Source organism: Panthera onca, chromosome X (genome assembly GCF_046562875.1).
Source record: "Panthera onca isolate mPanOnc1 chromosome X, mPanOnc1 haplotype 2, whole genome shotgun sequence".
NCBI lineage: Eukaryota > Metazoa > Chordata > Mammalia > Carnivora > Felidae > Panthera > Panthera onca.
The window spans coordinates 124213009-124229019 of record NC_138357.1 but is presented as its reverse complement, the minus strand read 5'-3'; the positions used below and the strand labels follow the sequence as shown (position 1 = coordinate 124229019).

Here is a 16011-nt window from a genome sequence, read left to right as displayed (position 1 = left end):
CCAAGGTCCTCTCCCCTAGGACACTTTCTCTAAAGGGAGACGCTCCTTCCTCAGAGATCTCATACAAATAACTATCTTCGCAGGCAGCTGTAGACCAAAGTCTTAGCCACCACTAGACTAGAAGTTCCTCATAAGCAGGGATCTTACAGTCTCATCTTTGAAACTGCAGCAGCCTGTCCACAGTAGCCGAAATAAACCCAACTGATGAAAGCAGTGCTTTTTGTTTTTTAAAGGGAGAGATAGAATGAGCATCTACAGTCTGTGATTTACATTAAAATGAGCCATAACCTGGGTGGCTCAGTCGGTTAAGCATCTGACTTCAGCTCAGGTCGTGATCTCATGGTTTGTGAGTTCTAGCCCCACATCAGGCTCTGTGCTGACAGCTCGGAGCCTGGAGCCTGCTTCCAATTCTGTGTGTGTGTCTCTCTCCTGGCCCCTCCTCTGCTCACATTCTGCCCCCCCCCCCAAAAATAAACATAAAAATTTTAAAATAAACATATTTGAGGGGCTCCTGGGTGGCTCGGTCGGTTGGGCGTCCGACTTCGGCTCAGGTCATGATCTCACGGTCTGTGAGTTTGAGCCCCGAGTCGGGCTCTGTGTTGACAGCTCAGAGCCTGGAGCCTGTTTCAGCTCCTGTGTCTCCCTCTCTCTCTGCCCCTCCCCTGTTCACGCGCTGTCTCTCTCTGTCTCAAAAATAAATAAACGTTAAAAAAAATTTTTAAATAAAATAAAATAAAATAAAATAAAATAAAATAAACATATTTGAACCATAAACACTGCTCCCATATTCCTTTCTTTACTTCTTGGCTATCAATGATAACTACTTTTCTCCAAGCTTCTCCACCATCATCAGGAGACATAAGCTAAATCCAAATAACAGAAAATGTTCTAAGTGCTTCTTCATTTATTTTTTATAATTTTTTATTTTTGATTTTGAGAAAGAGAGAGAAACAGAGACATGCAATCTGAAGCAGGCTCCAGGCTCTGTCCAATCTGAAAAACAACCGTGTTGAATGAGATCAGGTATCTCCGAAGGTAGGTGTCTGAGATTGGGTTTCCTACAAGCAGTGGCTGGAAGGGGGCTTCCTGAATATATGATATATTGGGGGAAGCCCTCAGTGGAAAGGGAGGGAAGAGATCTCAGCTGGAGACCTGCAGAAGCCTGGTCCCATGCAATGCTTTGGAGCATAAACTGTACCGAAAAGAGTTATTCCAGTGGGCGGGGGCTGGGCTCCTATGGCCTCCAGCAGTGAGCCAATGGCAAGATTCGCCCTCATTGAGGGAAGAGGATACATTGCCTTGCTGGCAATACGGTGTCCATGGGCAGAAAGTTAGTCTCTAAGGGGAGCAGCTGTAAGCCATTAGCAGCTAGCTGATACAGGAGCTGGGGGTTAGGGAGGTGAGGGACAGAAGGTCACCAACAGCATCTACCGAGAAGGAATAGGTGTCTATGACCTACTTTCAATATTTCAGAGAATCCAAAAGAAATTACACATTTTCCTAAGATGATGGTACGCAGATTAGTAAAAGGTCAGGAAGACGGCTTCATCAGCCAACTCTGTAGTGTGGCCGACTTCCTGCTGATCTGAAGCTTGAAAGAGTTAGGGGTATCTTTGATTGATGTAAAGAGGAAAAACTAGGTCATACCTAATAAATGCCATATGTACATAGACTGCACACTTTCACAACGTGGAGCCCAAATACGTGAAGTAGAAATGTGTAAGACAGCGCTGGGACAGTGAAGGTCTGTGCGCTCAGGCAAGTCTTTCCAAAGATAAGTTCTGCAGTAATTTCGCACAAGGGCATTGCAGTGGGGCATCTGCAGTGTTCCTTGTCCTGTTTTTCATAGATAAGATGTATTCTGATGATATCACATGCATCCCCAGCCCCCATCCTCAAAATTGTGTGAGAGGAGAATTCTCTAGAGCATTGCCAAGTTATGCAAAGAAACCTGTCCGTTTCTGAATTAATATAAGCAGAGCCCGCTGACTTTCATAAGTTTCTCTCCCTAACCGGAAAGTTTTGTTTTGTTTTTTAAAATATTTTTTTAAGTAATCTCTACACCCAGTGTGGGGCTTGAACTCACAACCCCAGGATCAAGAGTCCCACACTCCATGTACTGAGTCAGCCGGGCACCCCAACTACCTAACCCTATGCGGTTTTTTTTTAATGTTTATTGTACTTTTGAGAGCAAGACAGAGACAGAACACGAGCAGGGGAGGGGCAGAGAGAGAGGAAGACACAGAATCTGAAACAGGTTCCAGGCTCTGAGCTGTCACCACAGAGCCTGACGTGGGGCTTGAACCCACAAACTGTGAGATCATGACCTCAGCCAAAGATGGACACTTAACCAACTGAGCCACCCAGGTGCTCCTAACCATGGGTATATGGTTTTATACCCATTCACCGAAACGCACTAGAACAGGTTACACAATGGAATCTGGTGAATCCATTTCAAAGAAATCATAACCTCCTAACTTATGATTAAGTTTTTTACGTGGAAACACAGCGACAACGTTAACTTTTAACTCTTTAAGTTAGGCCTTCAAACACACATACATGCATACAGTATATCATCTGTTTATACGCACAAATATATATGAATATATACAATATAAACATATGAAAGTATGTATTTCTTCTTTAATGATACAGCGAACAAAGAAATGAGCAAGTCAATAAGTGTTCTTTAATATGTGTTTAAAATGCTCTATAACAGTCACAAGAAGAGAGACTTTTAAATCACATTCAAGGAGAAACACCGAATTAAAAACACAAACGTCCGCCATGATTAGCCCAATGTTTAGTTTGGTTAAATTCAGAAATTCTTAGAAACACAGCCAGAGATCCAAGGGACCCAGACCAGGAAATACAAAGGCCAAAGCTGAGGATGCCCTTTCTTCCCGGGGCCTCTCCAAATGCCTGGCCATTCTGCCTTAGAACTTAAAAATCACCTCAGGGCCAAGTAACACGCCAGGGCTGGGTATATTCACCACAGAAATAGTGCTGCAAAGTCTGTGAGCCTCAGGCTGATTTGTGGCTCCTAAGGGTTTTTGATGTGATAATTGTTTGTTTACTTTTTCTTGGAGGAGAGGCTGGTCCTCTAAGTAGAATGAGCTAATCACTAGCTTAGTTCTTTCTTTTGCCAAAACAAACAGCTTCCAATTACTGCTAAGAGAAGCCTCTGATCTCTCTAATCAGCTACCTAAGCAAGCCTATCTGTGGTACTTTATAGGGTGAATAATGTCCCATTAAACAAGAATCTCTTACCACTAATAAAACTCTAGACCCATTGGGCCATGCCTGCCAGCAACCTGCTACTTATCTTCCAACAAGAAGATGTGCTCCTTCCCTGAGCAGTGGCGAATTCTGGCAAAGGAAATAAATAAACACATCTTTCCTTCCTCCGTTGCACATGGCCTACTATTTGTCCTCAAGTCCTGTTCTCTTGAGCCTCCTCAGAGAAAATACAGGCACAGAAAAGAGCAGATTCCGGGTCTCCTCGTACTTAGTGAAATGACTGCTTTTTTTTTTTTAATATGAAATTTATTGTCAAATTGGTTTCCATACAACACCCAGTGTTCATCCCAACAGGTGACCACCTCATGCCCATCACCCACCCTCCCCTCCCTCCCACTCCCCATCAACCCTCAGTTTATTCTCAGTTTTTTTAAGTCTCTTATGGTTTGGCTGTCTCCTGCTCTTTTTTTTTTTTTTTTCCTTCCCCTCCCCCATGGTCTTCTGTTAAGTTTCTCAGGATCCACATAAGAGTGGCAACGTGGATGGAACTGGAGAGTGTTATGCTAAGTGAAATAAGTCATACAGAGAAAGAAATGACTCTCTTCAAGGCCCTGAGGCTGAGTTCCATGGTTGCCACAACGAAGCAAAATCAGGGGAGGCAGGAGCGGTGTCTGCTCGGAATGTCCCAACTGCATAAGGGAGGGAGTCACTCTTAAGTTAAAAGAGACTCACCAGAAAAGAAAGCTTATTTCAGACACAATCTTCCCTCCTTTCTTCTTTAATATTTTAGTGAAGTTGAGGAAACAAGGGTAGAGGTTATTCCCAAGTGAATATAGATCAGCATCATACGCTGGAACGTTATGGAAAACCCTGTGAAGAATCCTCATGGCAAGTGGGCTTAAGCCCCGCCAAGGGTTCTGCACCCTTGAAATACAAAAGCCCAAACCAGGGCCGGCTTCACGGATCTATGAACAATGCACGTGGCTCATGCTCAGGGGACCAGTGTCTGGGGTTTGATGCTCTGTGCTCACCATATTGAAAATTTCAATGATTTTATCCTTGAGTTTGTGTTTCATATGGGCTGGCACAACAGTGAAGCTCATCCTGGAGGCGTGGAGCCTCAAATCACGCATGATCCTGCCTCCCAGTGCCCCTTCACCTTGTCAGAAAAGGTTCTCAGCTACCCACTCCCGTGTCCCCTGCACCCAGTCTTCTGCCCCCACCAACTCCTTGCCCCCAAATGACTGTCACACTCTGTCCCCTGCCGTGACCTGGACAAGGGTCAAGGAGGGTTGATGTTGGGCATGCGTGCACTGAAGTGTCCCAGAATCCAGTGTGGCTGCCCTCATGTCACGCGGGAAGTACCACACTGGTGGGTGGGGTGGCCAGCCAGAGTCTAAGACACCCAAGGAGCAAGCCCATCCCAGGTGCAGGTATCTACTGCATCCAGCAAGGGGGTTGCAGTATACTTGGGGGTTGCCCATTTGCCGTGGTTGGAGCACTAGGAGAAGGAGACCCTTGGCCCAACTCCCAGAGGACAGCATCTAGAACAAAGTGCAATGCATTGGTCTAGAAGCTTGCAGAACAGGGTACCAAGAGTACCTGAGTAAGCATGTCCGCATCTGGCAGACCCCAGGTACCTGGGAAGGTCTACACACATCCTGCAGATCCTCCTGTGAAATGCCCACTGGGCACACCCCACGTTGCACACTTGGCGGGGGAGGGGTTCTCTCTTCTCCCTTCCCTCCTTCCTGAGTCTGGCTTCTCCTTGTCCCTCTAGCCCATCTCAAGGCACCCTCCAGGCATGAGTCAGGAACGACAAATTGTGAAATGCTGCTGATTTGGCAGACAGGTGACATGCTCCGATATTTGCACGTAACACTGGCACTGAATATAAAGATGAAGATTAAAATCCAAAGGACTAACTTTTCAATTTTTCTTTACTGCAAATGACATTGAATAGCCAGTTTGAAACGCCATGACAAACTGAAAGAGCCACGGAAGGAAAAGTGTTTTATATTTTAGTTCCTTGAACAACACTCTTTTTTCTTGATATTTGAAATAATGGCCCATACGTTTTCATTTTGCACCGGGTCCCAAAAATTCGGTAGTCAGTCTTGAAGTAAATTAACCAACTAATCAAGGTGCCTGGGTGGCTCAGTTGGTTAAGCGTCCAACTCTTGGTTTCAGCTCAGGTCACGATCTCAGTTTCATGAGTTTGAGCTCCACATGCACAGAGAGTGTGGAGCCTGCTTGGGATTCTCTCTCTCTCTCGCTCTCTCTGCCTCCCTGCCCCACTCACTCTGCCTCTCTCAAATAAATAAATTTTAAAAATCTAAAAAACTTTAACCAACTAGTCAATAAAATCCTAAAAATAAGAATAAAACTGGGGTGCCTGGGTGGCTCATTCAGTTGAGCATCCAACTTCAGCTCAGGTCACGGTCTCGTAGTTGTGGGTTTGAGCCCTGCATCAGGTTCTGTGTGCTGACAGCCCGGAACCTGGAGCCTGCTTCGGATTCTATCTCTCTCTCTCTCTCAAAAGTAAACATTAAAGAAAATTAAAAACAAAAAAGAATAAAACCAAGGACTTGTAGCCACCCAGAACCCGGCTCCACTATTAGCTGTGTGAGTAACCTACCTTCTCAGCACCTCTGTTTCTTTATCAGTTAGGAAACAAACACTACCTTCTTCGGATGGTTCTGGCACTTACTCATCTTCCCGTTGGTGTCAGCTCCGTTGCTGCCATCACTTTCATTATCCCCACCGTGTTCCATGCTCTCCACCTTGCCAGCAGGTACTTGTCCCCCACGGGACCCACGTGAGGCTGGAAGTTCAAGGAGGTGGTCTGCCCACACCACCCACGTGCCCAGTGGCCAAGCCTACGGGAGAGCAGGTCTGCCTGGCTCCAGAGCCCACATGTCTGCTCCACACCCCACAGCCCAGATCTCACGTTCACAGACAAGGAGGCCCTTCCCAACCACCCCCGTTGTGGGATTGTAACGCCATCGTGTACGTGATATGTGCAAACCTGCAGTGTGCCCAGTGCCCCGCACAGGGAGCCAAGGGCTGTGCCAGATAATTCCAGAAGTCCCCAGTCACCATTCCCGCCTGCATGGATCAGCACCGAGTCCCGCGGGCTTCCGGGCCCGGGTGATAGCTACGTGGCCGGCAGGTGATGCCCACCAGCACCGCAGAAGCGAAGGGACCAGGTGCACCCCATCTACCCATGACCCTACAGCCTCGTCACTTTCACAGGAGGCTGGAAAGTGTGTGGAATTGGGGCAGAGACCACTCAATTGCAGCCTCCTGTGCGGGCCTGCTGCTCCAGGGCAGTGCCCCCAGACGCTCCAAGTCTTTGTCTACACCATGAGTGCGGACGCCGGGTCCTTCCTAGCCCAGCCCTGGCAGCTCATGTCGTGGTTTCACGGTTCGTGAGTTTGAGCCCCGCGTCGGGCTCCATGCTGGCAGTGCAGAGCCTGCTTGGGGTTCTCTCTCCCTCTCTCTCTGCCCCTCTCCAGCTTGTGTGAACTCTCTCTCTCTCTCTAAAATAAATAAATAAACTTGAAGATATATAAATAAATAAGAGAAATGGGTATTTGTGACTATGTTCTGTAGACCAGTCCTCTGCAGGCTCCTTTGCCTACTGCCTGTGGATCTCAGTAGCCTCACCTTTCCTTCCCTTGAATGGACCGTGCCCCTTCTCACTGTGTTGTTCCCCTTGAGGGGGTCTTCAACTCTGTAGGGCTCTTGAGACCAGCCAGGGGGAAGCATTCACGGACTGCCTGCCCGTTTGCCATCAGAACGCATCTGTCTTACCTCTTCCTGGTGCTGACCAGGGAAAGGAAACTCGAGGGGTAGGAAGTCAGCCTGTGCATTCTGTTGTGATGCAGTTTGATTGTCAGGAAGATTTGCGAGTCTTCAACTTAGAAACTTGGGCTTTGAGCCCCGACTCTGCCCACTGTCCAGCATCCTTGTAAGAACTGAATAGTGCTTTAAAAAGCACTGAACATGTTTACTGCAGCCGGCCCTGCACAGTTGCTTCTCTGAACCTTTTTCTGGTTTCTCAAATTGAAAAATTAAAAAGCAATTGATAGGACTGCATTCAAAACATGCAGACACATTTATGCCACAGTCAGATCTCCTCCATCTCTAAAATCAGCAGTGGAGGGGCACCTGGAAGGAGCTGTTCCACAAGCCTCCTCTCGCCCTGGCCTTTCCTGTTAACAAACAACACGTGCCCTGGAAGGAGCTGGAAGCAGCCTGACCTGCATCGTCGCCCAATTATTTAACAAGGGGGCAGGGACAGGGAGGCTCCAGGGCTTATAAGGAGAGTGAGGTGCTGCCTTTTCAAATCTGAAGGAAGCTTAATCCGGGCAATTTAGGTAAATCAGATAGGCATTACCAGGTTAGGGTTAAACCTCCAAGAATGGCTTGGCAATTGATTGCAGAAACAGCAGCTATTAAGTCCTGAGTAATTTGCAGCTTACCCCACCCCAGCTAATTAAAATGTAATCAGGATTGTCTGGCAATGTGTGTTCCGTCAGCAGTTTTTCTTGTGAAGAGAAATCATGCCAGGAGACCACAAGAAAAGCCTTTCACGGGAATTGGCTTGATCTAAACTGCTTCTTTAGCCGCTTAAACTGTAAAACAAATAAATTATAGCAACTGACAATTCAATTAGAAAGAAAGAAGGAAGGAATGAAAAGATACTCTTTCTCTCCAAGAATGGGTTGCTCTGTTTTGTTTTCTGGGGCGGATTAAACTGTAGTGTACATCGCATCTTGTCAGGAGAGGGGCTCTGGCAGGGCAGGGCGGTTTGGAAACCAGGTGGCCGGGGAGGAGCCCTCTCTCCAGGATGTCCGCGTCGTGTCAGCGCGGAACAGGAGAACGCGGTTTTCCCTTTCTCCACAGAGACGGGAGGACCGCAGCGGCGGCCAGTTCCTCGGAAACCCACTACGTGTTGCACGAATGCGCACTCACGCACGTGCACGCTTCGCGAGCGGGTGCGATCTCTGAGGATCCCAACTTTGAGTTCTGTGCGACCCGGCGCTAGGTTCCATTAGCTCTCGGGCCACGAGGGACATCCCCAAGGCTATGGAGATTTGTCCCAAACTCTACCGTCATTACAATCGCCTCCTCTCGCAGCTTAGTAGCCGGGGCCCCTTGGAAAGCCCCCTGTGGGAGGTGGGAGGGGCGCCCAGTTTATTTCCCAAGATCAGAGGGCTGATCTTGCAAAGATCCCGGGTCTCCTTCTGGCCTCCACAGCTTTCCTGAGGCAAGAAGGAAGGTAAAGCTGGGAACAGGTGAGCCGCTAAGGAGAGAGGCGGGAAGGCCGTGAAGAAAACGACGGCACACGAGAGAAATAAGGCGTCTGCGAGAGTGATTTCACACCGTGCGCACTCGTGTGTGTGCTGGGAACAGGAACAGGACGCGCCTCCGCAGAGCCGGCCGGCCGCGCAGATGCGCCCCCCGCACCCCGGGTTCCCACGCCAAGACCTGCGGGGACCCTTGCTACTGTGGCTCCCCGCAATCCACAGGCGCAAAGGCGCGCTTCTCTGAACCTCCGACGTTCACGCTCATCCAAACGCACGCTCTCCCATCCTCAAGCAGAAGGTCGTACGGGGCCCGGGGGAGTCACCGACCCCGGGGCTCTGCTCTGAGCACCCAAACCCGGCCCTCCAAGTCCCGTGTCCCGTGCATCGCTTCCCTTACTCTGCACACTATCCGCTGGCAAGACGGAGAAGCTCCGGAGCTCCAAACTGGGGCGCGCACAGCGACCCTCCCCCCCGCCCCAACCCACACATTCTGGAACAGACTACTCGGCCCCAGCGCCCCGTCTGCGCCTCCAAGGCGGGGGGGGGGGGGGGGGGGCGCGAGCTCCCGGCCCGCGGATGATGAAAGCGGCGCTCAGAAGAGACAAAAGTGTCGGCCCGCGGGCACCTGCGGGGCTGGGCTGCCCGCGCGGGTCCCCAGGCGCGGCTGGGCGCGCCTCCCGGCCTCCCTCCAAGCGCCGGCGGCACCGAGGGCCCCGCCGCGCCCGGGACTTTGCGGGACTGGCCCGGAGCCCCGCGCGCGGAGTCGGGGGAAACTCACAAGCGCGCACACGCAGCCTCGGAATCTGCACGGCGGCTCGCCCCCTCCCCAGACAGCGCCGCTCGTTTTCCGCCGGGAAAGGAGAGCTGGCAAGGATGCTGCAGTCTCGGGTTCCTTCGGAGGAGGCGGCTGGGGACGGGGGCTCGGCAGCCCCGCTTGGAAAGCCACGCCGAATCGGGACGGCGGGATCCGCGCGCCGAGCGCGGCCACAAGTTGGGGCGCCCAGGCCGGGAGGCAGGCGGCGCGCGCGCCCCCCGCCACGGCCCGCGGCGCCAGCGCGGCGGTTCCCGTACCTGGAAGTGCTGGAAGAAGGCGGACATGCGCGTGATCTGCAAGCTGAGGCACCTGGACGAGCAGCGCGCGCGCTGGACGCTCACGGCCGACAGGGACTCGTCCAGCCGCCGAGCGGCCGCGGCGCCGGGGCCGCCCGCCAGGCAGCCCCCGCAGGCCGCCAGCCAGAGGCAGAGGGTCAGGGCCGCGCCGGGCGCCCCGGGCACCATGGCTGCAGGTCGGGGGCGCGGGCGCCGGGCGCTGGCCGAGGCTCCCAGCTCCGCGCCGGGGCCGCACTGCCGGGGACACCTCGCGGCCGCCGCAACTCCGCTGGAAAGTTCAATCATTCAACTCCAGCCCCGCGCCTTCCCCGCCAACCTCCTCCCCGCTCGGCCTCGGGGGGCGGGGTGAGGGTGACAGGCGGCCGCGCCATTGGCTGCGAGGAAAGTGAGTGACAGGGGGGCCGGGCCGAGGGCCGTGGGCTGGTCTAAGGGGCAGCGAGCCCCCGCGCTCAGAGGCTGGGCGGCGCGGACCCGGTCTCCCCCGTGCGCCCCGCTCTGGGTGGTCGGGCTCCCACGCAGGCTCTCCGGCAGTCCGCACTCCCCCCGCCCCCCACCGTCCAGGTGATAAACCGCAGGTGGGAGCAAGCCCGGGCCTGCGATGTAGCTGCCTTCTTGGAAAGGAGGGCCCGGGGACCCCCAAGGGCGTCCAACCCGCCCAAGGAAGGACGCAGCGCCTGGAACTTGGAGGCTTCCTCTCCAGTTTGTACCCCGGGTCCAGACTCCGCTCATACTTTCGCATATTCGAATTTCCTTTTTTTTTTTTTTTTTTTTTGGTCCCAAATAGTGGAAAAGAACTAAGTAACAGAACTGAAATGGGCATTTCAGTGACATTTTCCTTCCTCTCCCTCCCTCCCCCATTCCTTCTTTCTTCCTCCCTTCTTCCTTCATTATAATGACCTGGGAACCCATGTGAGTACCTAGCAAGTGACATTTGTTAAACAACAGCCCCACACTCGCTGTTTCCTTGGGTGTCTGTTTTCCTGGTAAGCGCTACTCTCCCAGTGTGGTGATTCCAAACAGAAATCTTTCCCAAACCCTTCCCCATGTATCTGTCCCAAGCCTCTTGGTTCAGCCTTTGTAGCAGGAAACTGCAGCCCCACTATTTCTTGCCATCTTTTCCCGTGCTCTCTCAGCACACATGTTCTCTGTCCCCAGAGAGGGCCGTGCCGCAGAAAGAGCTGGGGGCGCAACCCTAAGACGGTACCTGGAACAGAGTTTATGCTTCCCTGAGCTCCATGGGGAAGGGACAGCGCTCAGTCTCCTGGCTTGTAGAAGCCCCGAGAGAGGGCCGAGATGGGATCCTGCAGGCTGTGCTTGAGGCATGGGGATATTTATTTAACAGGACTGAGTCAAAAAGAGCCATGCACACCCCTTTTCAGGTGCAGACCACCTGACTGACGTCCCTGTGCCCTGACGGCTCCACATGCTGTACAGAATGGCACACGTTCTAAACCCCAGGACCTCCATCGGCTCCCAACTAAGCACAGAGAGGGTCTATCTAGAGGCACTCCGCCTGCCCAAAGATACATCACAAAGTCTGGTTACTCTTCACCTAAAGCTTAGACTCTTTCCAGTATCCAACCTTCCCTCCCCACCCCTACCCCATTCTTCTGCACATTCTCCACTCTGTGATTCTGAGCTCTTCCTGTTAAATTATAATGACAACCATCTACAGTTATCCTATTATACCTATGGTTCTTTTTCAAGTACATCACTTTTTTTTTTTTTTAATGTTTATTCACTTTTGAGAGAGAAAGAGCAGGGGAGGAGCGGAGAGGGAGGGACAGAAGATCCAAAGTGGGCTGTGCACTGACAGCAGTGAGCCCAATGCAAGGCTCCAACTCAGAACCATGAGATCATGACCTGAGCCAAAATCAAAAGTCAGATGCCTAATGGACTGAGCCACCCAGGCACCCCTCAAGTACAGCATCTTCTGTGTATATTTCTTCACATAGTTAAGTCAGCAAGACCAATACAATTCATTGCTTAGTGTGTTTTTCAATGATTTTTTTAAATGTTGTTTGTTTATTTATTTATTTGACAGAGCAGGGGAGGGGACAGAAACAGAAAGAGACAGAGAATCTCAAGCAGGCTCCATGCTGTCAAGCCCGATGCAGGGCTTGAACTCACAAACCATGAGATCGTAACCTGAGCCTAAATCAAGAGCCAGACACTTAGTCGACTGAGCCACCCCGGTGCCCCTCTCAATGCATGTTTAAAAATCAGGGAATTCAAAAGTTTCTGTAGGAAGAAGTGACTTCGTGGGTGTGCACCCTGCACAACCGTACAGAGCCCCACTATAGAAGGAGCCACACTTGGTTTAATGTTCTGTCACCATCTTGGTTTTAATTTCAAACAAGGTTTGAGTTGTGCAGCCAGCCCTATGTGTACGTTTCAGCATGACAATACTACCCTTGAGCAGGAAACGTTAAAAAATGTAGGCATGAGCTCAATGGTTTGTTTAAAAGATGCTCAGAAATGTGAATGGAAATCTTTCTCGAGTATGTTAAACACGTACTATTGACCAAGAGTGAAGAAGCTAACCTTGGCGACCCCAAACTGGAAGGTGTATACAGCCTCACAGCAGTGAATGGAGGTGTGACATGTGAATACAGGATTGTCCTCAAAATCGCTTTCTCTGGGAATTGCTAAAAAAATGTCCAAAAGCTGTGGCGGAGCATTTAACTTTTAAAGTTCAACAAATACCTGGTCTCCGTGGAGGCAAGGATATTATGCATGCCTACATTTTCTTATATCTTTGATTTATAACTTTGCATGTCATATCATGAAATTTATATTCTAGAAAGTGAAATACGGACAAGCATGCTGAGCTTTTAAAAACAGCATTTAAATGTTCAAAGGGATCACTGTTTTTTTTTTAAGTGTGCTACTTATATGGTTTCCATAGCATATGCATGTCCATGAATAAATGCATTTTATAATAAACCACAACAGAGAACATCTAGTTGGCTGAACAGAAAGCTTGGGATTAAACATATAAGGCCACCTTATGCATATGTTAAAATTATACTTGTGGTTATATTGCTTTCTTTTTTTAGACTTATCACAGACATCTTCTGTGGCTATGCTGGCCTTTTTTAATGTTATTTATTTTAATTTTAGTTTAAAGTAACTTTTAAAAGGAAAACATTTTGGTAAAGACAGAATAACAGTTGTAATCTAACGTTTTTTTATTCTGCATACATGTGCTCAATTTACTATGCATTTCACCCTGCAACTTGGCTGGGTAGGAGCTCTCTAACGTTTTTTTGGAAGTTTATTTATTTTGAGAGAGAGAGAGAGAGAGAGAGACGGCTCGCAAACAAGGGAGGTGCAGAGAGAAAGGGAAAGAGAGAATCCCAACCAGCCTCTGTGCTATCAGAGCCCAATGTCAGGCTTGAACTTGTGAACTGGGAGATCATGGCTTGAGCCAAGCTCAAAAGTTGCATGCTTAACCGAGTGAAGCCACCCAGATGCCCCAGCAAGCTGTCTAACTTTTGATAGGACTGGTTAAGCTCTGTACGTTCATGAAGATCCACTACACGAGAGGAGAGCCATTACTGTATAGAAGGAATGACGGACAAATGGATGGGTCAAAATCGTCCAGCTACATTGGTAAGAAAGAACTTAGCATGCCTTTCCTCAAATTCAACTTGAGCCCTCCAGTCTGAATTTGGAGAATAAATGAAACTTATATTGACTTCGGTTTGACTTTATATTCACAAAATATCCGTCCAGCAAGGACAGTGGAAAAGGGTCTTAACTAACTCTTTATTTCTATCTATGTGAACAGCGACCAACTGTGTGACCCGTCTTGGTCAGGTTCTAGAAGAAACACACAAACAAGTCCCTCATTCACAGTTTCCAAAAAGTTAGCTATGCTCTTCCTTGCAATTTATTTAGGTTATTAGTTTCTTCTTCTTTACCCCTTCCTTCCTTCCTTTCTTCTTCTTCTTCTCCTTCTCCTTCTTTTTTTTTTTCCTTTTTTTTTTTTTTTAACAGAGAATCAGAACCCCCTGGGAAGCTTGCTAACCGTATACTCCAACACTGGGGTAGGGCACTGGAATCTCAACTGTTTTTTTTTTTTTTCTTAATGTCTATTCATTTTTGAGAGAGAGAGAGACAAAGAGCATGAGTCAGGGAGGGGCAGAGAAAGAGGGGACACAGAATCCAAAGCAGGTTCCAGGCTCCAAGCTGTCAGCACAGAGCCTGATGTGGGGCTCAAACACACGAATCATGAGATCATAACCTGAGCTGAAGTTGTATGCTTAACCGACTGAGCCACCCACCTGCCCATGAAGCTTTGATTTCAATAACATCTATGGCTTTGTTATTTTTTAAGGTAACTTTTTTAGGTATACATGTTGATATGGATTGGACATATAAATCTCTTTCTTAATAATCACATGGCTCTACTTTTTCCAGTACATTCCAGAGGAACAACATACTGTTAGACTCATTTTTTTCAGACTAGCAGCTTGTCTTTTCAAAAGCTTTCCAGCTGCACTTGATAGGTGTAAGCTATAAAGGAAACAAGCATAATCTTTCTCTGATATGCCCCTCCTGGAAAAGCAAATAGATAACTCACTCTAAAATTGGGGAAGACCAATACTTCAATTTGATGCCATTTATGAGGCCCCCCCATCATTGGTTATAAGTTCTAAGGGACAATGAAGTTAGGGAAGGGAACTCACATATGAGTTTAATTGCCTTCATTGATGATGTAATAACATGCACCTTGTCTCAGAAACTGCAATTGACTTCTGGAAAGGAAAATGTGAGAAAACCGAGAAATAGGCCTTGTTAGACTCATTCTCACATCTACATTTGCAGGCTGAGTCCTCACAATTTTGGTAACAGGACTCTTCTAGATTCTTCCTTAACTGTGTTTTCCTTCTCCAGACTTTACCCCTTCTGCTTAGCTCGGAACTGCATGATCCAGGGGATACCCAGAGCTCTGAAGAGGAAAAGATAGCGACATGGGCAGCGTGGGATGCCGTTAACAACTGAATGGATAAATATCAGATTTCCATCTTTTGTAATACGATTTCAGGCAAGAATGGGTTGAACCTCTGTGGTACTGTTTGCTGCCCTGGTCCCTGATGGCCAATTCCATCCTTTTGCAAATGAAAATAACTTTTTGCGTAGGGCCATTGGATATACTATGCTTTGCAGAAAAAGACACATTCAGTTGCAATCATCTGTGGGTGATGTTGTTTTTGTTTTTTTTTTTTTTTTTGAATTATCGTGCAATGTAGATATCCCATTGGGGATAAATTAGCATATGACACATTTCTTCTTAGGCAAGATTATAAAAATTCAGTTACTGCATATACAGGTTTCAAGGTACCAATTCTATTCATTACCTAAACTGCTTTTGGTTTTGTGCAGTTGAAGAGTAGTTTAATGAGACTTCTAAAATTTGGGGACAAAATATACAAAAGGATTATCACATAACATGATTTCAAGCTACTACGTCTTTACCAGAGTTTGTCTGCCTTCCCTCAGCCCTCCTTTCCCCCAAAGTCACCATCAATCTATCAAGTAATATTAAGTTTGGTACCCGTTATGTAAGCATGTGAAGAGCCTATTCAGTCATTACTAAAATTAAAACAACCACTAAAAAATAAAATGTGTGCATTTTCATGCATCAAGGATCAATTGTATGGTGACTGTGATATTCAACTGTGAATGCTTTTTCCCTCCCAGCACCTACCACCAGAAGTTTTTAGCTTTAGCACATTTAATGGCCTCTGCTGGTTTTATTGTCTTACTGAGCATAGTGCCTGCTGAACCATGTGGTTTGGAAACCATGGGGTTTGGAAAACGAGTGTTTTCAAAGGATGTTCAAAGCCAGTAAAGCTGAAATCTTGTCCCAGTGACCAGGCAATGGACTGATTTTAGCATAATTCTAACATCATCTCATATATAAGCAGTGGATATTGAAAAACATACAGATAGCCATGAAGTTTGTGCTACTTAACAGTCAAATGCAGGAGACCATTGAAAGTATAAAGAGTAACTTGTGTATCTCTGGCTCTAGACATGAACAAAACATGACTGGTTTGCCACCAAACTCCTATTTTCAGAAGCATAAGCTATTACAAGAAATTAAATGTATATCATTTTTACTAAATCTTTAATGATATAACTTTAAAAACCTCATTTTTCCTCTTCTGACTGGCCTAGTTATCATGTGAAATAATGAATTTTCCAGTAAAATTCATACTTAAAATTGTGTAAAATCACACTTTTTTAAGCTTTCATAAAAGGAAGTTCAAATAAACAATCATACTTTATTCTGTTCTGTTCATGAAAAGAAACCTATGTATTCTGTTTAAAGACG

General features: G+C 48.0%; 1 protein-coding gene across 1 annotated transcript in view; it reads right to left on the bottom strand.

The window, feature by feature from the left end:
- The window catches only part of ANOS1 (anosmin 1), a 182646-nt gene extending 172669 nt beyond the window's left edge, over positions 1 to 9977 (bottom strand). The window contains exon 1 of the mRNA XM_081792890.1: positions 9627 to 9977. Within this exon, the coding sequence (XP_081649016.1) occupies positions 9627 to 9950 (324 nt within the window). The 5' untranslated portion in view covers positions 9951 to 9977. The remainder of the gene's footprint in view (positions 1 to 9626) is intronic.
- Positions 9978 to 16011: the final 6034 nt, after the last annotated feature.